Raw genomic sequence first — 26568 nt, 5'->3', positions numbered from 1 at the left:
GAGAAGTAATCTGTGACAAGCATAGAAGGAGTGTAGATTTTTGCTCCCCACTCTGGGGAACCAGGAATGCTCAGTTCGGTGCCTGGTTTGTTCCTGTGACCATAGTTTCATGATGCCTCCGATTCAGGGGCGTGTGGTAACCCTGCAATGGAGCCCCTAATGCGGCTGAGGGAGGCAACAGCCCTATGGAATTTCTGCACTTTTTAAGGCCTGGATTGTCCAGGGAAAGGGCATAAGGGATGGGATGTGATGCATGGAGCAATTTCACCTGTGCAGCAGCCTCCCAGCTCAACTCCTAGCACCCCCAAGCTAATTTATTTTCCTCCTCCTTTCATTTTTTTTTTTTTTTTTTTGTTTAAGCAAAACTTTCATGCTCCATGCTATTAGGGATGTAATAGTGTAGCAAAAGCTTATAGGTAGGGTTGCCAGATGTCTGGTTTTGAACTGGACAGTCCAGTATTTGAGCTTTGTGTTCAGGAAACAAATTGAGAAAATATAAATGAGAAAGTAGAAATGTCTGGTATTTTCTAAATAAGATGTAATGTAGATTGTGATGTAACGTCAAGTGTCTGGTACTTTTGTTGAAACCATCTGGCAGCCCTACTTGTAGGTTAATACTATAGACTACATGCATTTCCCCCCCCCCACACACACACGCATATTTACCAGTAAATATTTTAGCAGGCTGGCCAGCAGTTCGGCTCGGTCCTGGCTTGAAACAGGTCTGGGATCTACCCCCTCTGTGGCTCTGCATTTAAAGTGTATTAGGAGCCAGGTGGGCAGGCAGCCCAGCTCAGTTCTGGCTCGTACTCGGTCCGGAAGCTCAGACCCCTTGTGACGGGGTACAGAGACCCCGCACCAGGGAACCTGCGCCCTCTCAGAGGGGCTGCGGGACGGGTACCGGCCGTGTGCCGGCTGCTCCCGAGCCGCCGCTCAGCTGAGTGGCGCTGCGGCTCAGCTGGAGGAGCGCCACGGAACAGCTGAGCCCGCCCCGGCCCCGCCGGTGAGATGGGGAGGCGTGACACGTTTAGGGGCACGACCCCGTCAGCCTGACCGAGACTGGTGCGCAGTCTCAGTCCTTAGGGCCCTGGGCTGGGGCCCGAGAGTGAGGGAGGGCCCGGGCCCCCCTTCCTTCCCCCGCCCGAGGAGAAAGGAAATACAGCAAAAACCCCAACGTGAAGGGCAAGACCACCCATTTGAAGAAAAGCTGTCCGGCCCCCGGACCAGACTGGGGGGTGCCCGGTCACACCCCTATTTGACAGGGACTGCTGCCACCCCACTGCCTCTGTATCAGAGGTAGCAGCGCAGGGTGACAGGCAGCTGGTCCGCGAGGGGAACTGCTTTTTAAACTGGCTCCCTTTGAAGACCAGGTTCCACCTGGCACCCTGTGCTGCTGCCTCTGATATAGGCAGGGGGCTCCTCCGGAGTGAGGCTGGAGCACGCTGGCTGCGAGCCCCAGCCCCAGGGACTATAGACTAGCTGACTAACAGATAAGAATGCTTGAGATTATTCGACTATTCAGTTAACCGATACTTAACATCCCTATTGCACACAGGGGCAGGCTTGTAGCAGATTCTTTGAGGGTTTTGTGTTACTGCAGTAGTTAGATAATCAGGTAATACTGTCATTGGATACTCCAGGCATTCGTGTTTGGTGGAATCGAGGGGTGAGGAGAGTAGGGACAAGACTTAATTTGTCTACAGAAATAACAAGGAATTCTATTGTTTTAAATATGAAATTGTAATGCCTCTAGGCTTGTCCATTTACAGGGATGAACAACAACCAAAAAACCCTCCTATCTTTCCTCTTTCAGTAGAGCTGATACCATATGGTGTACATTGATGCTCTTCCGTAGCCATGCTGCAGTCTCAGTGAGGTTTGTGAGTCCCTTACACACACTGAATAGTATCTTAAATCCATCACCATGATACTTTGGCTTTGTCTGCACTAAATGGAAGATGGCTGCTGCTGCCACGATTGATCTTACAGAGTTCAATGTAGCGAGTCTAGTTAAGACTTGCTAAATCAAACTCTGAGGGTGCCCTGTTGGCATCTTTACTCCTGCTTATGTAATTGGAGTTGCGTACCTTAAGCCAAGCTTCCAGGTCTAGTATAGGCCTGGCTTTAGCACTTATCTAGCACGTTTCATCAATAGATCTCCAAGTGCTTTTCACAGGAGATCAGTATCATTATCCCCATATACAGTTGGGTAAACCAAGGTGTGGAGTGGTGAAGTGACTTGCCAAGTGACCCAGCTGGCCAGTGGCAGAGCTAGAAATAGAACCCAGTTTCCTGAGTCCCAGTCCAGTGTTCTATCCACTAGGCCATACTGCCTCCTTTCAGTGCAATTTCACATATTGCAAGATACTGCTATTCAGCGTGGATGAGGGTATCTCAGTCTAGCCCACCTTTGTTAATCCACTTTTCACATTGGCGAAATACTGCATTTTCTGCTGATCTCTTCAGGAAACTCTCAAGCATTTGGTTTCACCCCATCTGCGTGTTAGTACCCCAATGTATATTTGATGTACCAGGGAAGAAATTTTCCAAAGCCTACTGTCACATTCACAGCTTTGCAGATGCACACACAGAACTGTGACCAACTAAAAGGATTGTTTAACATTTTCTTCTACACAGGGACAAGGCTGTTTTAGCACAATCGATTTGGGGCCGGGGGAACCAGTTGTGCTATTCAGTATTCAAGACATTCATGTTTAATTTGGTTACCTCACAAATTTAAATAGATGGCCTTATTATCTGGTTAGCGTTAACATCACTAGACTGTGAAATATTTTCATAGAAAGGCTTAATTTGATTTAATGCCTAGACTACTTGCGTCTATTGCCTCTTTCACCATGATATTCTTTGGCATTGGCTAAATGGAACAAAAGTTCTAGGGCTAGATTTTTCAAAAGAATTTGGCATCTTCTATTTAGGCACCTTAAAAAATGGGCAGATTTTAAGAATTGCTCAGTTCCCATTTACTGCATAAATGAAAGAGGCTGGTTTTCTAAAATTATTCTGTCCCCCGCAGCTCTTATTGATAACAGTGAGAATTGGTAAGTTTTGTTTTGCTTTTAATTTGCTTTTTCATTTTAAGAATTAATCAGGTGCTGAGTTCTTTTAAAAATCTGGCCAAAAATGTACTTAAAGGTACTTTTGAATTTTTTTTCCTATACTTTAATTAAAACAACCCAAAACAACTTTATGTGGAGGATGAAAAGTAATATTATCATTAATGCTATTTGAGCCCAGGAATGACTAAGAAATAACAAATAAAATCCCTCCTCCAGAGGTGGAATTATCCAAGATAAAGTCAAGTAAATCCCTTAATTTCTTTATTCCTGCATTTGTTTTGTAGTTAACCACTGTTGTAAAATGCTTATTAGCCTCACTTCTTAACTAGCTAATGGTCTAGATGTTTATTTCTTGCATTATATTCCAAGAAAATGAGAGGGACTTAAAACAACATATTTGGAAATGGAATCTGTTCTCCCCCTATCGATCCAAACAGGGCCAGCCACCAACATTTTGGCACCTGAGGCAGGGAGCTCAAATGATGCCCCCTCGCTTGGGCCCAAACTTTGGAAGGTCTCAATTCTGCCTTCTTTCCTGTTCTACTACTCTCAAGGAACTCCACCATCTCTGTGCATCTAGAGCAGAGGGAATACATATGCACCAGCACAGACACAATTTTCTACACTCTGGGTCCTAGTGGCACTCATCTCCCCCACCAACACATACACAGTCTGGCACCTGAGGCGGCAGCCTCAGTTCGCCTCATGGTAAGGCCAGCCCTGGATCCAAATAACAACTGATGGTTCTGTTTTTGCTATTGTTAGGGTAGCAATAACGCTACCATTTCGTCTGTGCTCCCAGAGCAGTTGAGGCAACTAGTGCACCCTAGGCAATGGTTTTTCCTGTATTTTAATTAAAACATCCCGAAGTAACTTTGTGGAGGATCAAAATGAATATTATTGTTAATGCTAAATTAACAGTTTTTTCAAACCTCCTGGGCAGAGTCTGAGGAGGCAAAGAGGGCTGTTCTTTAAGTCTCCCTCTTTCAGTGCCTAACGCATTCATTGAGCAGCAGAGCTGTCGGCAAAACACAGTTGTCAAAATCGGAATCCTTTCATTTCTACGGGCGAGACTTTGATGCCTTGAGTCAGTTTGATCTTGAGTCTTATTTAAACCAGGGCTGCTTTCTACCATCCCTACTAGGGAAAAGGAGTCTTAAAGGCAGGTGTGAAATAATGCCATGAACGTTCACTTCAGTTAATTTTAATTAATTTAATTAATTATCATGCACCACTGTAGCATTGTAAAAAGGGCCTTTGTGCAAATGAGAACGGAGTCCATTTCTGTCATTTGCAAACAGTCCTGTTGATTACAGTGAGACAGCTTACAAAGAGAAGTGCTTCTCATTGTTGACAGGAGTTAGGATCTAGCCCTAAATTGGGCTCCATATATACAGGTATAGGTTGAACTTCTCTAATTTGGCACTCTCCATTCCAGCAACCTCCATGGTCCAGCATGATTTTAGTTACCCAGATGTCCACTTTTCATGCATGTGGCCAAGTTTCCTGCAGTCCCATAAAGTTTGTTTACAGCCATCCATCCTGGCTCTGTGTCTGTGCTGTTATTTAGCTGTAGTTTACCCGTAAATGTTCTCTAACAGCCTAATAAGCAGTGGAAGTGTTGGTAATGCTGCTAGACAATATTGACCTCCCACAGTCTGGAAAGTTATCCAGTTTGGAACTGGTCAGGTCCCAAGGGTGCCGGACTAGAGAAGTACAACTGGTGTAATGTGTTTGGAAAGCTATACAACAGGCATTGGGTACTACAATGTCTCTGCTTCACCCATTTTAAAATCTCCAGAATGTAAGAAGCTTTTTTAAAAAGCAAGTGGCTGTTCTGTGCAGGATGCAGTTTTTATTGAATTTGGAGGAAACTTATTTTACCTGCTAGTGTCCTACCATCTTACTGAGGGCTACTCCATATTATCTTCAATACTTTGAAAGCCAGTAGGCCTGGAGTCTCCCTAAGAGTGGCTGATAAGGTTTGGATACACCCTGGGCCCTCAGTTACTGAGAGTAACACAGTTGTAATTAACAGTGGGATGAAATGCAGCAGAGGCTAACTCATACTGAAACTTCTGTACACCACTTCCGTGCTGAGACGATTAGGGAGAATGACTGACTGTGTACGTGGAAGCAGTCCTGTTAAGCAGAAAAGGAGCTGGCGTTGCTTCTTGAGAACATTTCAACTATTTTTTATGGTGTAAAATGCAGAAAACATTCATAGGAAATTGATCAGCACATCACCCTGGTTTCAGAATGTTACTTGAGATGATCAGCAGTATTAATTTGTGCTATTGTAAAATCTGTAGCCAATGGGCTGTATATCGGGGTGGCCAAATTTCCTGACCCTCGAAGCTGCATATGATGATCTTCAGGCATTTGAGAACCAGGGTGCACCTGCCAGAGCTTGGGGCCCAGCTCCTGGGGGAGGCCTGTGCCCCAGGAGATGAGCCCTCCCTCCCTGCTGGGTGGAGCCAGAGGTGAGGAGTGAAGCGAGCTGGGTGGAGTCACATCCCACCCAGCTGTTTATCCTTGCCTATCCATCTGAGAACTGCCGGGGGGGGGGCGGGGGGGAAGGAAGGGTGGCGCTGAGGATAAGAGAAGGAGCATGCCTTGGGAGACACTAGAGCTGTGTGGGGGGTGACCCTTTTAAATGGTGCCCCCCTCACTTTCAGAAGGCACCCGTGATCACTGGCAGAAGCTCTTAACCCCACCACTCTGCTGCAGGGCACAAGCCCCCAAGCTGCCCCACATAATCTGTCAGGCAAAGAATGGGGTTGGGGCAGGCTCCGTGAGCTCCATTTTAACCATACAAGTGCCATATGTAGCTCACAAGGTGCGATCCAGGTCTCCTTTCTCTAGATAATCCAGTTACAATTCCTTATGAAGAGCCAAGCCCCATCAAATCCACTTGGCCCAAATTCCCAGAGCCCAATTCACCTTGTATCTTGTGCAGTCAACGTGGGTGTGGAACTGTAGCCGATCAAGAATGGTAACATTTTATATTCTCTTTTTCTCGTTTTAGTGACTGTGTATGTTCCAGGTCAACCAACTAGGGCCGCAAGCTTCAGTGGACACTTGGCTTCTACAAGGCGTTAAATGTTTAGCCATGTGACTGTTGGCTTGAGTTTTGCCTTTGTAAAAGCCAAAGAATTGTTGAGGTTTAGTTGGACTAATCCTCAAGCAGAGGGACTTCAGAAGAAAAAATGATCTGTAACCGTTATCTGGTCTATTTTCTTTGTGCCAAGGTGTTGAAATTAACATACAGTACAGTTAATCCAAGAGCATATAGACATTGCAGTTTACTCTTCTAGGGAACCACACACTTAAAAAACTGGGATTGCTGGTTTGTGTTCTTGGGGGGAGTGTCTGTCCAAAGTGTGAAAAATCTGCATTTTTTTTTAAAGAAAAATATCATCTAGTGATTCGGGAGGGAGTTCTATTATTTTATTTGGCAGGAGGGCAGGGGAAAGTCTTTAAAATGTTTTGAACTTCTACCATGACACATTTACAAACTATAATGTGTATTCAGCAGGGTTTTTTGGTACTAGACATCTAATTTTGTTACACTTCATATTAATGTTCTATTTATAAATCATTTATAAAGGGTTACTGTATGATGAAGTGAGGTTTTATTAAACAGTTAGAGTCCAAAAGGTGAATAGATTGTGTATAACAATCTGTATTGCCTTCTAGTGACCTGCTTGTAACCAGCAATAATATATACCACTCTTGTCTGTAACATGTTTATTACTCCTTTATTAATCCTTCATAAACCATTTGTAAATAGAACCTTAGACTTCTCAATTGTGGGTGTTCAACACACAATTTCAAACTTGTTGGGAGAAAAGTAACACCAGATCGAGTCCATAAAATACTTTTTGAAAGTTCAAAACAAATATTTCCAATTATTACCATCAGCATCATGGTTAGTTGATTGGAAAAAAAGAATTTTTGGCCCAACTTTTTAATAACATTGTCATGCTCTCAAGTAAATTATATTTCTTAATTTTGTATCCAGCACACGTGATAGAATTTACAGTAGACACAAGAAATAGTGTGATGACCACATAGCATGCATTTTATGTAACAAGGGAGTATTTAATCTTACAAAAACAATTAATGAAGACTTTGGAGGGATGAGACTGATGATTGGTTGATGGCATCTGCAACAGGACTGTAATGTAAATATGGCTTAATCTAATTAACAACAATGAAATGGAACCACACATGGCAAAATTGGAAAAGTGGTTGCCTGACGGTATGGAATCTTTCCATTAATTAGTCAACATTATGGAATGGCTAGAACTGAAAACTGAGCCCAGGAGTGGACAGAAGAAGCTGATGTGTGGCGTGGGCTACGTCTAGACTGCAAGCCTCTTTTGAAAGAGAGCATCTATACTGCAACCACTTCTCACCCACTTTTTCAAAAGAGAGCACCCAGGCAGTCTGGATGCTCTCTTTCGAAAAAGTCCTGTTTGCATTCAATAACACCTTTTTTCGGAAAAAAAAGTGTTATTCCTCGTAAAATGAGGTTTACCGCAGTCAAAAAAAAGCTGTGTTCTTTCAATTTAATGTCAAAAGAACACAGTGGCAGTCTAGATGCAGGGGTGGTTTTTTGAAAAAAGGCCACTTTAAAAAACAAAAAACAAAAACCCTGTAGTCTAGACACACCTGACTGAACATAGCTGAATTCCTTCTCTCTCTTTTAGCATTCAGAAATGAAAGGCCAGATTTCTGCCCTAGATCTCTTTGGCAATGAGGTTACCTCACAGATCATTGCATCAAAAGGGGGCAAAACCGTACAAGTAAGATACTAGAATACTGGACAATTGATTACAGAATGCAGTCAATTAAAAAGAAAGATGATGTTCTTCTTCAGCCAGCTTATTATCAAACCATATATGCGTTTATCACATTGGGATTGGTGTGCCCAAAACCGTACAATAGGAGATGTGCTTAAAAAATAAACAGTTTTACTTGGATGCTGAAAGTTAGGAATATCTTTTAACTTTCTTTTTGAATCAGGTATTCCAGTGTTGAAGATTCTGAGTCAGTAAAAGCATATGGTTGACAATTAAGTACACACTTCAATTCCATTGACTTCCTTCATAACGAAGAGGGCTTCAGCATATGATTAATGTCAAGCACATGCTGAAGAGCCATGTTGAATTGCGAGAGACTCAGTGTGTTACAAAGTGTATTGCATAGTGTATATTTTTGTATTTCATTTCACAAAAAATGTTGTCTTTTTTTCAGATTTTCTACATTAATTTTATTTATTATTTAATGAAACCTGTGTTGTAGGTTGGGAAGAGAATCAAAACCTCCCAGATTAAATCAAATCTTTAATATCAACACAAATGGTTTTACTGAAGGGTTAGTAATTTCTTCTTTAAAACAAAACTCTTGTATTGATGATAACTTTTAAATAAATGGTCTTTCAAGCCAAACCTGTTTACTTCTCATTTTTCTAGGGTGCAGCTTTTTTTCACTGTGTTTGCTACTTACTAAATCTATTGGAGCCTGATTCTCATTTACACTAAAGATGCTTTACATCACGTCAGCAGTGCAAAGAGCCTCAAAGGATACGATTAATTTTTTTTTTTAATTTGAGGCCATGATATTTATCCAAAGTAAATATTTGACTGTTCTAAAACCCCTCTGAGGATGAGGCCTATTAAAATATTTGTAAACCATAAAGAGAGCTTAAATTTTCCATCGTGATGAGTGTTTTCGGTTGCCCAGCTTAGAACACCTTTTTCAGAGGGTGAATGTTCAGCCCTGTGTGAAAATCCGACCTCATAAAGCATCTCAGGTTGGGTGCCCAAAAGTGAGGCACCAAAAATATTGAAAATGTTGCTCATGGTCATTATGAAGAGAGCAAGTTCTTAGCATCAGAGAGTCCCATATTACAAAGACATTCAACACAGGGTTTGCAGGGGATTTACATTGGGCGATGGAGTGGGCATAGATACGGCTGCACTAGACTGTGTTACAAGCGATAGGATATTGTATGTGTTCTGTGTTTGATGGTTTCTTGATGATTCTCTCCACTGTAGGTGAGCGCCCCTTCCATTGTAACCAGTGCGGCGCTTCTTTTACGCAGAAGGGGAACCTGCTGAGGCACATCAAGTTGCACTCTGGGGAAAAACCGTTCAAATGTCCCTTCTGCAGCTATGCCTGCCGGAGAAGGGACGCCCTCACAGGACACCTCAGGACACACTCTGGTGAGCCTTCAATGTCTCCTCTTCCCTGTTGTTTTCTTCCTTAGCACTGTTAACCCCAAGTAGGTTATGAAATTGCAACCATGTTTCCTGATGAATTAGTTCTGGGCTGCTAGACGCATCCGAGTCCTAAACTCTGGGAACCCAAAATCCAAATCAGAATTGGGCAAATCAGACCTACCCCTTATGCAAATGAGATGGATGCTAAATTTCCCTTTGTGCATCTCGACGGGTGCATCCTGCCTTTTGGCACTAGACTGTGTCGACACCTTGAGCGCTGAGCATCTGTAAAATCCCAAAGGTTGGTCAGAACAAAGTAGTTCATCTAAAAATGTATTTTACTATTTGCGTCACATTCCGTTGGCTCCTAGTAATTTCCGTTGATTGGTAAGGTTTATAGACACTAATTACTGGTAGGGTTCAGGCATGCCTTTAAGCCATAATGCCTCCTAGATCATAGGAAAGATGTGGCAAGTGCACTCCTATTGAAGAGAATTCATCGTGTGCTCCTTAATTGCTGAATGAACACAGATAGATAATTGGACGATATGACAATTGTTCTTACCTTTGTAGCATTGCACTTGTTTAAAGTGTTGATTCTTGGTACACACAAGAAAATATGTATGAAGTCTCGTGCGGTGAATTTCTCACATTCTTCTGACCATAACCGCTTGAAATATGGCAAGAAGACAAAAAATATGATTTTTTTTTTTAAGAAATAACAGAAATAACCTACCTTATAAAAACACACGCAGTGTGGTTTCAGGTGATTTTCATAAAAGGCCTTTAGATATTGTTACCTAGAGATGAGTTGGTTCATGTTTCCTGTGTGAAAATATCAGGTGCATAGTGCCCTTTTCTCACGAGGCTGAAATATTGCTTGCTCCGCAGAGAGATTTTTCAGAAGCTCCCTTGTCACTTAGACGTATGAGTCCCATTGGAAGCCTCTGGATGTTGCACTCCTCAATGATTTGCTTGCCAGTTCTGCCTTTTTAGTTTTGAACCTCCGCTTCATTTTGAAGGAGTGTCATCTATGTAAGAGAGGTTTTGTGTTTGTTTGTTTACTGACTCCCCTCACTACACCAGATGGGCACCAAGAACAGCCACACTGAGCCAGACCAAATGTTGTCTAGTCCCATATCCTGTCTTCCAACAATGGCCAATATCAGGTGTTCCCGAGAGAATGAACAGAACGGGGAATCATCACATCACCCCTCCACGGTCCCCATTCTCAGCTTCTGAAAAATGATATTTTAATAGACTGATCACAAGAGTCTAGTTAAAGACTCTAGAAGATCTAACAGAAGTCTGGTAGACTAGAATCTTTGCCTCTTCTCTCTTCCTTAGTCATAAAACTAGATACATCAGAGATGAAACCTAAAGATAAGAGAATGAAGACAATGGTGAATATGGTCGACAGTGAAAGCCCTACACACTGATCTAGATTAGGTGGGGTTGGTTTGAATCCACATTGCTCCACTTGAATTGAGAGAGCTATGTTGATTTGCACCACTGAAGATCTGGTCCATTATTTCAACGTGTGAAGTTCTTTTTCCCTTAAAATGAATTTTAACAATTAAAAGGACACTATCAAATTAAACATCGCGTTTTTCTCTGAAATATTATTTACGTGTTGCTCGTTGAAAGAAGCACCAACACGTGCTGTAGGAGAGAGAGTTTAATTTTTTTTAAACACCCAGTTTTTCAGTTGAATGTGTGTTTTTTGGCGGCGCTTAGTGTTTTATGACACCACTTAGTCAGTTTCACTGTTTCCCCTGTGTAGTCTTAGTCAGTTTTCCCCTCTTCCGTGTGTGGGTCTTTCACACAACAAGAGAGGAAAGGAACACATTTTAAAAAATAGGAAAATGTGATTGTAAACTGATAGAAATTAGCATGTCAGAGGCAGCTAATGTACCTAGAACTTCTTTTAATTTTTTAAAAACACTGAATAGCTTTTGAATTCATGTCTTTTATTGGATCCACATCTGTTGGTGAAAAAGATGTATTTACAAGTTGTATACAGCTCTTCTTTGGGTCCTGGAAAGCTACTGTGAGCATCAGATCTAAATGCATTTAGCTGTGATGCTTGTCTGTTTCTTGCCAAGAGACTTTGGTCCAATAAAAGAGATTAGAAAGACAAAATAAGTAAAGTAATGTCCTGGGACTGATACAACTATACCTACACGGATTTTGAGTTGACAATCCCCCCTCCCCCGACATTTTTTTGGTATTTCTATTTTCTTTGTACTTAGTTTCTTCATCCATGGATCTCAAAATCTATATTGTACCACTTTTATTCACTAGTGCTATACAATGCAATTAGCCCTAAAATGAAGGTACCACTCAATGCACTGGTACCACTAAACATGTGTAGTACTGTCATAAACTAGCCTTAGGTACTGAAGGGTTTGATCCTACAAGTATTTACTCCTGTGTTTGTTTATTTTTTTTACTGATATTTGCAGTTCTAGTGAGCCACCGTGTATTGATTTTTCTCCGATCTGTAGGGCCTTTGGTTTTGGGAAGGTTTTGATATAGTACGTGATCATGTGATGAGCAACTTTATCATAAGGCATATGTGTAAGTGGACTGAATTAAGGTTACACAGCCTTTTTACTACCATTTTCCTAACATCCGAGTGCCTTGACTTTGGAGCCTCAATAATCTTTTTTAATGTAGGCTTTTTTTTGTGTTTCAGCTGTAGCAAAAAAGTCTATGTTAAAAAGAACATTTTATATATATTCTTTGTAATATATATATAGCACAAAAATTACTGCTGTAAATTTCAAGTATGCTTCCAAGGTATTTTTTTTCCAGGTTTTAAAATATTTTTTATTGTGGGCATTTGTAAAAAATGTTTGTTTTTTTTCCCCTCCCCTATTGTGCTTGAATGCTGGCTTGTTGTTTATAGAGCTTTTCAATAGCACTGAACTAATGGGATCCTTTTCATTGGAGAGAGGAAGCCAGTGAAGCATTTATTAGAAAAAGAGGAGCACAGGAAAAAAAATTGCCTGATCTGTGCAAAATACATAGAGTGTCTAAGAAATTGGGGGACCACTAGCCATGAAAATATCCATTTACAGAAGGGCAGGTTTCTTACTTTGCTTTACGCATCTTGACTTGCAAGTCTCATTTTTTTAGGGGCTTCATTGCAAACCCCTTACTCAGTTGATTAATATTCTCCATGCTGGTAATTTTTCTGAAACCAATAGGTCTATGTCCATGAGTTAGCATTCTTCAGGGAGGAGCAAGGGTTTGCCTGTTCCAAACCTTCATGACGCCTCAGTCTGCAGGAATTGGCATGCGTTTTCAGTGGAGTGGAGACAGTCAAACTTTGATTAGGGGCATGTGTGGCCTGGGAAGAATCCTAACCCTGTTTGAGGGAATGACTCAGTCTGAGCTTGGAAACATCACCTCACTTGCTCCTGTCTCAGTCAGTGCAGCTGGAATAGTGGAAGAACAAGCACGGCACTGAAAACCAGATCAGCTAGAAGTTAGGCATCTAACAAGAGTGGGCGGATGAAGGCTTGTGGCCTGCAGTGTGCAGAGGGTCTGATTTAGATGAACATGAAGGTCCCTTCCAACCTTAAAGTCCAAGTCTGTGGTGCTATTGTCACGGTGGGAGCTTTGCTTTAAGCTGGACTTGCAGGCATTGAGTACATGCTGGACAGAAGAGAAGTTACAGAGGAGCTGAGAGCTAATCCTATGGAAAAGAAACGGAATATCCGATAGACATGCAAGGGCTGGTTTGTAAAGCCCAGCTCCCCCAAGTTAAAAACCACATCTTCTTCTCATTTCTTTTAGTGGACGTTAGCTGCCTATGTACTGCTGAGCTGCTTCCACAACCAGCTACCAACACTGACTTGATAACCTATGGAGAGGTTGTTTTGTTGAGCTACTGCGCGTCGCCGTAATTACTGAGTGCTGCTTCTGTAGAATGAGGCAGTCTCTCTTTTTCTCTGCCTTTTTTATTTGTGTAGTTTCAGTTAAAGTCAGTGGAGTTAATCTCTTATTCTTAATGAAATTGTTTTATTTGGTTGTCGGTCTTTAGATTCTTGAATGTTATTCATTCATACACAGCAATGTATAGTAACCTACATTGGGATGTAGCCACAGTAATCTTCTTCAGTCAGACCTTCGCTGTGCTGTGGAGTTAGTAAAACTTCAGGTTTCTGGTCTGCCTGGTTCCTCGTTTTAAATGTGAATTGAAAAGGTTCAAGGATTGAAAAAAAAGAGGTGGTAATTCGATCAAAGGTCCTCCATACGGTAGGCATCCCAAGGTGAATTCACCTCTGTGCACAGCTCCAAAACCAAGCTCGTCCTTCGCTTATGTCCCATGAGACTCAATTTTGAAGGTTTAAATGATGCATAAACCTCTGTGTAAGGAGTGATTTCACCCTCAGAGGACTTTTCTAGATAGCTGCTGCACTGCCAACACTTACCATGTAGAGCAAGCAGCAATTATTCACTGAGGTATAGGTCCCAAATATTGGTCATTTCTAGATTCCCAATGGCGAATTAGGCTCCTAACTCCCTTTGATTTTCAGTGGAAATTAGGAGCCTAAATAAATCTGAGAATCGGGGCCTTTGAGCCTTTTCTCTTAAGTGACTGTATGGGCCGGGATGCTGTCCCCACCCAAAGTGGTACAAGATGGAGCCTTCACCCACCCAGCCCCCCAAAAAGATCATCCCAGTTTTATTGTATAACTTGTTCTGAAGGAAATACAGTTCGTCCCCAAACGATCAGTCTGTTTTATTTGGCGAATCGTGTTGTGTGTGTTTTTTTTTTTTTTTTTTTTTAAAGCAAAACCTTCTGCAGCTTTCAGGGAATCTTGAAGAAGTTATGAAACAATCGCCAGCTGTTAAACCCAGAAGATCTGTTGCTGACAGATAAGACAGACAAATAGGAGAAGTGCTTTGGCAGCGAGAGCTGTGGACAGGGCTTACCAAACTCTCGCTTTCCGATAGAGATGAGGGTTGATGTTAAGAAATGAAATATTGTGCATGCATGGGCTTTTGGGAGGGGGGGAAGAGATGCCTGATACTCTTCCAGTGTCCCATCTCTCTAAGGATCATGGTCCTGCCCACAAATGTGTTAGCAGGCCTGGACCACGTAGCCAGGCAATCTCACCACACAAGGGGCTGCAACTCTTCTGGAAGGCCGTTGGGTCAGAGAATGGAAGGGAGCAGCCCCCACAGCACGAAACAGGAGTTACGGAGCAGCCCAGTGTGCTGGTAACGCTGAGCCAGATTCTCTTCTGCAACCTGCTCTGCTCAGCCTTGGGAGAGTAGTTCCTAGGAGCTGGGTATGGCTCTCAGCTTGCCCCAGGTCCCACTTACATAGGGGCCTGCTCTAATTCACAGCTGCTGACTATGGTCTTTAAGAGCCACTTGTAACTTGGCAGAGAACAGTCACACCTCAGTGTGGGGCAAGACAGCTGGTGAGGGGATAGTTTTGGCTAGCTTAGTGCTAGCTAAGAGATTTCTCCCTCCCCCCACCCCCGCGCGCACACACCTGCCTGTGGAATTCTTAGAACCTGACAGCAGCCACCAGATTCTGAGCATTGTGTGTTGCTCACAAGCAGCACAAAGGAGCCAGGAGCAGAGCAGACAGCTTGGCCCTTGATCCCTTGCTTAATGCGTCGTGCTACTGTTGGAGAATATGGAGCTTGCCTCACTACTGGGTTATATCCGCTTTACCCCCAGCAGGATGCTCTACACTGGGCCCAAAATGTATGTTTGTTTTTTAATTCTACTTCTTGGGGAGGGGAGGATTTGAGTTCTGTGAACTCCCTTAAATCTTCCTCTTCAGAGGTATTGTTCCACCCCAAGCTAGTCTATGTGACTTCAGTGGGGTCAGACTGACACAGGGTTGTGATGAGACTGTTACTGATAGTGCTGTGGTCCTCACCGGCATGTCTCATGGCAACTTTAACGTTTGAAGTGATTGTGCTTCTGTCAGATCCCTTGGGAAACTCTTCCCCAGTCCATCTGCTTGGGCGTCTCTGAATCCCTTCCTCATATTGAACCTACAATAGCCCTTCGTTAGTTTCAGGTGGGTTATTCCCTGTGATATCGTCATCAGGGATGTGAATAATTCCCTTCCTTACAACGTGACTTCAATGGCTTTCACAGACCAGATAGTCGCACGCCCCTTGAGTCGTCTCTGCTCTCTAACCTAGAGGACAAAATTGGAAGCATTTTATCTCCCCATCCTCTGACTTTTTTTTTTTTTGGTTGCCCTATTTTACATTTTCTTTACTTTTTTGTATTTCTATCCTAATCTGTCGGGGGACCAATATTGGAGCTGGTCAGCCCCGGAGGATTATCTTATGGGTAAATGCTGAACTAGAACAGTGACCTTGGGCAAAATAATTTTGTTTACTCTCTGCCTAAGTTCGCTCTATAAAATAAGGATAATACCCACTTCCTTCCGGGGTTGTGATAGTAAGATGCATTCATGGTTGTGAGGTGGTTGGATCCAGTGATACGGAGAGTCATATAAGTGCTTCAATATTCCAATTTCTGTTACATCATGGCTACAAAGAGCTATGTATTATCTCCTTAGTTTGACATATCTGCTATGCAATAGTTATATGCATAAATCTACTGGTGTGGAGAAAGTGAATAAGGAAAAGTTATTTACTTATTGCCAAAATATAAGAACTAGGGGTCACCAAATGAAATTAATAGGCAGCAGATTTAAAACAAACAAAAGGAAGTTTTTCTTCATGCACTGCACAGTCAGCCTGTGGAACTCCTTACCAGAAGATGTGGTGAAGACTAGGACTTGAACAGGGTTCAAAAAAGAGCTAGATAGCCATTGATGGACCTAACCTCCATGACTCTATTAGCCAGGATGGGTAGGAATGGTGGCCCTAGCCTCTGTTTGTCTGGAAATGGATGACAGGAGAGGGATCCTGTGAGGGTTACCTGTTGTGTTCCCTTCCTCTGGGGCATCTGGTATTAGCCACTGTCGGCAGACAGGATACTGGTCTAGATGGACCTTTGGTCTGACCCAGTGTGGCCGTGTTTATGTTCTTACTAAATGGAAGCAACTGCATAGCTTTGCCCTTAGTATTATACTCTAACAACTGGCTGATTATCTCAGGCAAAATGGTAAAGATGGCTATTATAATGAATGAAGTTCTGCATTTTTCATCTTCAGTCACTTTGCAACCGTTAACTCTTTAATCTTCACCAGACCCGAGGGAAGAGGATGCATATTATTACCCCATTTTTGCAGATAGGGCAAGTAGAAACTGAAAATTGGAGGATCTGATCTTGAAATCACTAGTGGTGGAGGCATTCAACCCCTCCTAAAACTAGGCTGCCTTAATTTGGATTTCAGCGCCAGTTTTCAGTCATCCCCGTTTAAAACACCAGCCTTGAGATGTTATGGGACCTCTTTGCAAACATGGGCACCTAAGAAGGATTTGTACGTTACATGTCTCTCCATGTGCCTCATACGTGAAGGAGAGTCTTTCAGCTAGAAGACTTAGGGGCAGAGTCTAAAGGGGCATTAGTGTTTTCACACAAGCTGTAGAGATCTGGAGGTCCTGAGGGAAAGTGCTTGGGGGAACCCTGGTGACGGTCACTATACACATCTTGGATTTGAATGCTCAAAATGGCATGGAACATGTAAGCAGGAATTTAAGCTCCTACGTCAGGGGTGGCAATAATTTTCGACGGGGGCCACTCCAAGATTTTGGAAAGTGGTCGAAAGCCGCAGTCTTCCGTGATACTAATTGAAGCAGTGCAGTGTCTGGGGGTGGAGGTAGGGTGCAGAAGGAAGCGTGACGTAAGGGATTGGGGTGCAGGAGGGGGTGTAGGGTCTGGGAGGGAGTTTGGGTGAAGGAGGCAGTTGTGACCTGGGACATTGGACTGGGATGCAGGGCTTTGGGTTGTGAGTTGACCAGGGGTGCAGGAGGGAGTGCAGGGCTTTGGGTTGTGACTTGGGGCAGGGGATTTGGGGTGCAGAGGTTTGAGTCGTGAGTTGACCTAGGGCAGGAGGGGGCTGTGACCTGGGACAGCTCACTGGGGTGCAGGAGGAGTACAGGGGGTTTGGGATGTGACCTAGGGCAGGAGGGGGTTGTGACCTGGGACAGCGCACTGGGGTGCAGGAGGAGTACAGGGATTTGGGTTGTGACCTTGGGCAGGGGATTGGGATGCAGGGTCTGGGAGGGGTTATGAGTTCAGGAGGGGGACAGAGGGTTTGGTTTATGTGGGGTAGCAAAGGAAGAACGAGACTCTCTTTTGGTTCTCTCTTGTCCTAGCAGCTCGATGCTACAGCTGCTCTGAAATCAGAGAAAAACAGGTTTTTTCCAGGGAAAATGCCTTTCTCAGCATGGCCTATATTTTGGGAGCAAATCTGATGTGTTAGCTGGGCTTTGATAAAAGGACCTTTGATTCTCACAAGGATGTGAAAAATCACTCACTTTAGGAAACTTTGGCTGTGTCATAGGCCCAATTTTCACTGGTCTCCGTCTAGCTGTTTCTATGGGGCCATGTCACATGGAGACCAGAAACTGGCCAGTGACTCTGGTAATGAGCAAGACTGTAAGGGGAGCACAGTATTTTTGCCATTCTGAAGGAAGCTGAGAGAGACTAGTTAACTTTATAGCACACTTGAGTTGGACAAGGCTTCTGCTGATTGGTTCTCCCATGCACTTTGCAATTTCCTCAGGGCTAAGATATTGATGGATATCACTGGAGAAGGAAAATTAGAAACTTGATTTTTCTAGTGAATCTGTTTTGAACCCTGTATGACACTCTCTCTCTATCTGTCTACTTTGGAATTGTATATAAAAGAGTGACATTTATCCGGAAGGTTTCCTACCTGAGGAATTATATTTTTCACCTGACTATACCTCTCTGGCTCTCTTCCCATTCTCTGTTTGATCTCAGCATGAATTTTCCCTGCCTTTCTGCCCCTCCTCCTTTCCTGGAGGTGGTTGATAGGAGTTGATTAGTGAGGATTGATTACATAAGAGGTGTCAGTTGCACATGTTTTGCATAACTGCGCAGGAGTGATTTCAGCTAGAGTGCACCAAGTTCTCCTCCATGCTTTGCAACAGAGGGGAGAGATGTGTATCTTCATTCCTGAACCAAGAGGAACATGGCTTACACCATGCCCTCTGAAATTTCACAAGGAGGATCTGGTTTATGATCCTACCAAGCAGACAATATGCAGCAAAATGCAGAAGGGAGGGTTAGTACAGTGATCATTAAAAGATGTTCGTTTTTTAGATTTTTAAAAAAATAAGACCCAAAAAATACCTTTCCATGGGCTCCATGCACCCTGACAGTTATCAGCAAAGATGCCTCAGAAAGGTAGCCATGCTAGTTTGTAACTTTAAAACCAATGAGTAGTCCTGTGGCACATTAGAAATCAACAAAGATGTCTCTCAGGAACACAATGCAAAGAGAGAGGCTTAGATACCAGCCAATGCGCTACAACGCCCCACTTTCAGCCCTCTCAAGAGAGAGAAGATTATGTACAGTTGGCAGATTCTAACTGGTTTGGTTCGTGAGGGAGGGGGAGAATGAGTTTGATAGCCAGTGGAGAATGGAAACTGCCATTTCTCTCTCATGTTAAGGTAGATCAAGCATGAGTAGTATTACTAGTCTCTGAGAGAGAGGGTGTGTCTTGAGGTGAAGGCATTGGAGTGGCACTTGAGACCTGGGTTCATTTCTGATTCTAGCACAGACTTCCTGTGCAATATTGAACCAGTCATTTAGCCTCTCTCTGCCTCAGTTCCCCATCTGTATAATGGGGATAATAGCTCTGCTATGTCTCATTGGCCGGAGTGGGGAGGCAGATATTAATAGTTGTGTGGTGTGGAGATACTATGGGGAAGGGGACCAGATAAGAACTAAGGATGTTAAAAATCAGTTAATTGACTAATTGAGTAGTCGATGGAATTTCCACTGATTACTTGACTAGTCGATAAGCACATCTGCATTCCTCCACTGGAGTTCTTGTATATTTCAAAGGAGGAATGTGGAACTCGGCATGCAGCGTGGGGCCAGCAGGAAGTCCCGCTGACTCTGGGCTGCACACGGGCGTGCCAGCTTGGAAAGGTACAAGAGTCCCCCACTGACCCCGGGCTCCATGCTGCACTGCCGATTTGAAATGCCGTGCGGAGGACTCCCCAGCTGGTCCTGGACTCCCCGCAGCATTTCAGCAGAATCCGGGATCAGCTAGGGACTCCCCAGCTGACCCCGGGTTCCGAGTGGCATTTCCCCAGAACCCGGGGTCAGCCCGGGCTTCACAACACCACTTTGAATCGCTGCCCTTTTTGAAACACTGAGGCAGAGTTCAAAGGGCAGCACCACACAGCTGATCCCCAGCGGCTTAGCTGTGCATGCTGCCCCTTTGAAGTACCCTCTTCTCCCCCTTTTGCTGCCTCTGTCTGATAGGCAGCAAGGGGTGGGGTAGAATCGACTAGTAGACTGGTTAGCCAATAAGATTTTGTTTATCGGATAGTTGACTAGTCTTTAAGATCCTTAATAGGAACCTGACATGGATAGTCCTTGGGCAAGTCACTTGCTTTTTTTGTGCGGCCGTCCCCATCTGCAAAATGGGGAGAACAGCATTTGCTTTTCTCCCATTTCTTGCCTAGTCAGACTGTAAGACTGACTGTGCACTAGAACTGAGCTAGTGTGACATGGGAAAATGGATGCTCCCTCGAACAGGCAGATCCCAGGCTATTTTTGGGCTTTAAGCTCTTACTGGAAGACAGACCCATTTCCCGTAAAGAATACATTGCTGAGAAATTGATGATGGCGTTTTTATATAGAAAGGCCTTGGGTCCATAAAATCTTCCTCATTTATGTGCTGCTCCTCGGTGCACGCTTTGCTTATCTCCTTGGCGACCGTGACTGGCATCTGAACAGCTAACCTTGGCTGCAGAAGGCCTGGCATGTCTAGTTTGTGGGAGGGAAACCAAGTGAAATTCTTCCCTAGTCTGATCAGAGCAAAAAGTAGTTCTGGGCGACGTTCCCCGTTGAATGTCTTGCCCTCTTATATCCCTCGCTAATATATCTCATGAGTCTTGCATGAGGCGTGCGAGGTTTTGAGTTTGTGTCATGGCTAACCCCATCCCTCCGATAGCAGAACTGTTTGTCAAACTTCCACACGGCCTTTCTTCTCTCCAAATAGCTGACTCTGCGGTATTGGCATGCTTGGATCTCTCTGGCAGTGGCGTGGCTGCGGGCCAGCTGCATTACTCACTCTGTCTCCAAAGGAACACGTCGCCTCTTTTTGCTTTGTAATCTCCACCCTCTCCCCTTTCTTTATCCTACTTGATCCGTACAGGAGAATCAGAGAAACCGGCTCATCTACAACCTGTCCCTTCTTGTTAAATCTTGGATCATTGCTTGTCATTCTTGTTAGGGGTCAGGAGTAGATTATTAAAACAAATTTATGTCCACTATGCCTCCCTGTATGGCCATACTGCAAAAGGAAAGTGAGTGTGTGGTAAATACATGCTTTAAAATAGAAGTCCAATAAAGAGCTGTCTTTTGGAATAGGTATTTTATTCAGAATTTCATATGTACCCTGCTCTTTTTTTTCCCTCTAAAGTGCCAGTGTGGAATGAGAGAAGAATTTAAGACAAAAGTTTGTAGAGATTTGAAACTTAACCCTAACTTTGCTACATAAAATGACGGGGAAGGACGGAATGAGGTATTTACCAAAATCTTTTAAACAGGCTGAGTAACACTCTGATCTCTCTCTCATGACTGTACAAATCTGGAAAAAATATCCCTTGGCTTCAATGGAATTCTTCTGGTTTTGCAGTAGTGCAAATCCCAACTGTTCAGAAATCAAGACTCAGGACTGCTAAAATCAGTCATGGGCTTCAAAAGGATCAGGTTGCAAAATAATAAATGTGGTGTTCTTTTTACAGGTCTTCTGGAGTTTGAGCCTGTAGGATTAATGTGGCTAAACTTTTCTCCACAATCATATGGGCTTGAAACTTCCTTTTAAAAACATGAAAGCTGAGATGCTTCTGTAATCGCTGAACTGGAGAAGCTGGAACTGTGTGAAAACCAGCAATTATTGTGAGACTCACAGTGAAACTGCAAGAGTTGGCAATGGTGGATAAACCAGATCTGGCTCAACATAGTTAGCTCCCCCCAACCCTGAAGGGGGGAAAGAAATGCAGGGATACATTTTCAGCATAATACATAGCTTCAGTTGGCTTATCTTAAGCCGAGCTTAGCGGTGTCTCTACAGCAGGAGGACAGTGGAAGCAAGTACCCCCACTGGCTTCCCTTGCTCCTCGCAAAAGAAGGAATACCGAAGGCTGGGAGGGCACTCTCAGACTTGGATTTAGCAAGTCTTAACTAGTCTCGCTAAATCAAACTCCAGAAGATTGATTGCAGCAACAGCTATCTTCTGTGGTGTGAAGACAAGGCCTAAGAGAATGCAATGCCATTGATGTCAGTGGCCTTATATAAGGGATTAATTTATCCCAGATGGGTAGACATGAGTGAACCTCAAAGAGGCTGTTAACTCTTAGCTCCTGAAGTCAGATGATCACAAGAGAATCACACTGTAGCTATTCTTCAGGGTGGTAGAGTTGTTACAGGCTAATCTTCTACCAAATTACTGTTGACATCGGTAGAAATTGAGGGTGTCCAGTATCTCACAGAATCAAGACTTTGTTTTGAATGTGTTCACCAACTAAATGATTAAATTACAATTGTGATGATTATTTCTACAGTCCATGGACCAAAAGCAGGGCCTCTTTGCATGCACACCTGGTGAGAAACAGTCCCTGCTGAAAGAGTGATCTATCTCAGTACAAACAACAGGAAAAAGGATAAGAGGAGGGAAGGCTGATTATCCCCATTTTACAGATGGATCACTGAGGTACAGATGTATGAAGTAAAGGCAGTCTGTTACACAGCTGTCAACTGAGCATAGATTTCCTAAATCTCCAATCGATACCTTAGCTTCAAGATGACTTTTCCTCAAACTTCCTTTCAAGTAATATTGAAATAGGAAAAAGAAGGATAAAAAAACAAACGTTCTGAAATCAGATTCCTGCCCCCTTCCCCAGCATACTAACACATGATAAGGTTTATTCTCTTCCTCAAACTGAATTTAAAACTATGGAAAGAAGCAACCAACTCTGAACTTTCTCATGGAAATTTCTCCTGTGCATATCTTTTAACTGCTCCATGATCATGAAATTCTGTTAATGTGTTATAGTGTCCTAAGTTTCCTGTCTTAAACTTCTCTGCTTCCACACAGTGTACCAGTGAGTTTAGCACTCTCTGTTTACATAAGAACAGCCCTACTGGGTCCATCTAGCCCAGTATCCTGTCTGCTTTGTTTTCTGTAACTGCCTTGCCTTAACTTTCACGGGCAAACGTGGGTTTTTTGGGGGGCGGATTAGTCTTTTGGTGTAATTTTACACCTTATTACCCATTTTATTTTTTTGCTTTGTCCAGTTCTCTTTTCCAAGCTTTGTAGTTTGAATTCATGTTGTGCTTGTATTGCAAAACCCATTGCTTCAGCAAGCAAGCAAACTTTGAATATTTCAAGGAACTGAAAATTCTCCAGAAGTGGAAAGGATAACAGGAATGACTGCATTTTAATACCTGACTGAGTTGGCTGTAGCCTTCCAATCAGAGGTAGGCACTTGATATCAAGGTTTTCAGTAGAACAGAGGCCATTTGATAACCAAGATTAATTTTTCAGATAGTCCATCCCCTTTTGTAAAATCTGTCCTTATTGTTTCTGTGATGGAGGCTCCACAGAATTAGGCCCACAAAAGCTGATCCTGATTTTTCTCTCTCGTGATGCAGAACCTGATTCCAGCAGTGTTACTGTCTAGGACTCTGTACTCAATGCCCTCTGAGCAGCAGAGATTCCCTGCCTTGCTGTCTGCGGCTTATGCTCCATTTCTCCTGGCCCTTGCATGGCAAGGAACCCACCAGTAATGATACCCATGGCAATCATCTGACTTGGGCGGGTATTTGTTGGGCCTTCTAATACTAGAAGTACATGCACAAGCACTTGGAGATGAAGTTAGTGGCTAATTTTCTCCCTGCTCGCCACTGGAACAGCAAACTACTAGCTGGGGATACAAAATCCCATTCAATCAGTTAACCAATTAAATGTTACATTTAATGGTTAATCACTTAGACGGGATCCTGTGGGCGGGGACTGCTCCAGCCCAGATGGGTTGCCGATTAATCAGTATCCAGTAAGCATCACTCGCTAATGTGATGCTTATCGGTTAACCACTGCCATCCATGCTGCTGGCTGTATCATCATTGTGCTTCCAGCGGCAGATAAGAGATTATTGCTGGAGGACATTTGCAGAGTGGGATTTTCAGAAGCATTCATCAGAGTCAGGTCCAATGCTCTTGAAAATTCCACGTTTTGTTTTGGTTCCCTATTGTTTTGCCAATCTATGTATTTTTGTGAGGTCTGTTTGCAGAGGGTAACCCGAATGGGGCTTATGAGCAAAGGGACTCAATTGGACTTATGTGACCCATGGAAGAGAAGACCAAAATGAATGCTTGAGCTGCTAATCTTCATTAAGATAACTTTGTGGGGTGTGCAAATAGAGAGGTGGAGGGAGAGACATTATAATTCTAGTTTCAAGCAACCCCATTACTTTCACGGTATGTCCTGGTTTTGGAAGCGTGCTTGTTTTATAGGATACTGCCCTTGATCACAGTAAGTAAAAACTGTCTCCCTAGCAGAATTGAAGATCTGGCAGTATTTTCCCTCCCTTTGTAACTGTTCTCTCCATGACAACTTGTTAAAAATCTGGTTTCAAAACAGCTCTTTTAATGTTGGGGAGAAGGGGAAATGAAGCTACTTAAATGACGACCAGAACATTAAGAGAGCTCTGGATTGTCCATTCTCCCTGTCTCCTAACCCACAAACAAGGGATCCATTTAGTGAAATAGAAAGACGGCAAATTCAAAACTGCTGCGATGAAATATTTTTCTTACAAAATGCTTACTTCATTGTCACGTGACGTGATTGATCCCAAAGAGTTAGCAAGATTTAAGGCAGGATTTGGCATTTATATGGGAAACAAGGTTATCCAGAATTATGGTGCTTTTAAAAACAAGTATTTTGGAAGGGACAAGACCATCACCAAGACTCGATACCACCACGTTTGCCAACTGCTCTATTCTCTGAGACAGCTAGTGCTGGGCGCTGTCAGTCAGTGGTCAGCGTTTTCATCTGTGGTCTCACCAATTCAGTAGCCTCGTTATAGTGGCCCTCTGTATTCTGACAACACTTCAGACCAGAATCTACTATTCTCACTCACTTGGAGCGGTACCTTGCCTGACACTGAAGTCCAATGGGACTTCTTGCAGAGTAAAATGCCACCGAGCTTGGGTAATGCTGGCAGAATCTGGCTTTTCACATTCCTTCTGGACTTTGGCCAATTCGCTGCCCAGAATTGCTTGGGCAGCAAACCCACTTGCTGCAGATGTTTTGATAAAATGTTAGAGGGACTCAGTAGGATGTAGAAGAGATGGCACATGAAAGAAAAGCATATTAGCTCCTTAGCTGGTGTAAGTTAACTTCCGTGGAGCTGTCCCAGTGTATATCCCCTGCGGATCTGTCTCACAGTCTACATTTGTTTTACTAAGATGGAGAACCACCTGTCAAGGAGTGTTTGTCCAACCACATTCCTGATATGAATTGAGGATTCCACACCCTAACTTGCGTGCATGAGCAGTTCCTCTCCAGTTGGGATGGTCAGCCCAGACCTTCAATTTCTAATTATGTTAAAAACTCCAGCCAGTTCCTTAAATTCCTTAGAGGCAGATGCACTAATTACAGCCAACAAAACAAATACATTCACCAAGGCACTCTTTCTTGTTAACTGGTTTTTGCTGAAACTGGGTTAAAAAAAATGCAGCTCATTGGTCTGTTTCGGAAGGCTTATATAAATCGATTTGCATGCAGCATGCCATATTCACATGCTACAGGTCTGAACTGCTGTAGAAAGTCCAGAGCCACGCAATTCAGTTAAGGCTTAGTGTCTATACTTAATGCACTCCTTCCCACGCATCTTTGATATTGTTGATGCATAGGTCACTTGCTGTGGAGAAGCCCCAATTTTAATTGATCCTATATATTGCCTGCAACTTGCAAAGCAAGTTACAACCAGGCAGATTAAATCCCATAGCATTTCAATAATGTTCAGTTTGCAAGATGACAATCACCCAGTTACCTAGGAACTTCCCGGTTTTCACTAGTTTCTCTCGTGCCCTTAGGGCTATTTAAACAGAAGGTTTAATAGCATTTAACTCTTCTAGTTTCTGCTATAAAAATCATAGGAGCTTCACAGAAGTGAAGTATAGCTGAGAGACTGACTCAGTGGTCTGATCTGACGAAGAACAAGGTAGTGCGTTAGTCACATTAGCTAAATCTTTGGGTTGAGATTTATCTAAACTACCTACGGGATTGGGGGTGGCTGATTCTCATTAATTTTGAAGGACATAGGAGCATTGAGATCCTTTAGGAGCTTTTGCAAATTTCTCTCTTAACATCCGACGGGGTGAGAGGGGAGGAGGGAAATTACAGGCAAAAGAAAATATACAGAGAAGTGTCTACTGGTTAAATAGCATGTAGGATCAGACTAACTATCTTTGATGGCAAATCTTACTTGAAGTCCACGGCAGTTAATATAGTAAAATATGGTGTCCCCCACAATCATTTAAAACAGGGAAGGTAAACGGTAACACAGCTCTTTAGTCCTTCCTGGGGCCTTCCCAAATTCACACATCATGGACCATGAAATCTGTGGTCCTCCAATGAAATCTAGCCTTTTATGTGCTTTTTACCCTATATAGGTCAAATTGAGGATCCTGACCCAAAAAAAGAGTTGCAGGAGGATCACAAGGTCATTTTAGAAAAGTCAGAGTATTGCCACCCTTACTTCAGTGCTGCCTTCAGAGCTGGGCACCTGGAGAGTGGTGGTTGTAATGTTGGCTGGGTACCCAGCTCTGAAGGCAGCACCCTGTCAGAAGCAGCACAGAAGTAAGGGTGCCAGCACCATCCCCATGTTGTCCTCACTTCTGTACTGCTGCTTTCGGAGCTGGGTGCCCGAGGGAGTGATGGCTGCTAAGCAGGGCCGGACTGAGGCGTGGGCGAGCCGGGCAGCTGCCCGGGGCACCAACCAATGGGGGGCGCCTGATGGCAACTGTAAGGGATGCACAGCATCCCTTATAGCTGCCATTAGACCGGCTCCACGCGCCCGGCTCCCATG

The 26568-nt window shown here is 43.4% G+C and overlaps 1 protein-coding gene across 8 annotated transcripts in view; it reads left to right on the top strand.

Moving 5' to 3' along the window:
• The window catches only part of IKZF2 (IKAROS family zinc finger 2), a 140319-nt gene that overhangs the window by 78304 nt on the left and 35447 nt on the right, over positions 1 to 26568 (top strand). For 7 of the 8 annotated variants that reach the window (XM_075933947.2, XM_075933946.2, XM_075933945.2 and 4 more), the window contains one exon: positions 9143 to 9310. In XM_075933947.2, the coding sequence (XP_075790062.1) occupies positions 9143 to 9310 (168 nt within the window). Of the gene's footprint in view, positions 1 to 9142; positions 9311 to 14815; positions 15041 to 26568 lie in introns of those variants that run through there. The other variant, XM_025186823.3, reaches the window with a different exon arrangement.

The sequence above is a fragment of the Pelodiscus sinensis genome, chromosome 7 (genome assembly GCF_052426305.1).
Source record: "Pelodiscus sinensis isolate ZL-2025 chromosome 7, ASM5242630v1, whole genome shotgun sequence".
Classification (NCBI taxonomy): Eukaryota; Metazoa; Chordata; order Testudines; family Trionychidae; genus Pelodiscus; species Pelodiscus sinensis.
Note: the sequence above shows the minus strand (reverse complement) of the source record. Positions and strands in the feature narration are given on the sequence as shown.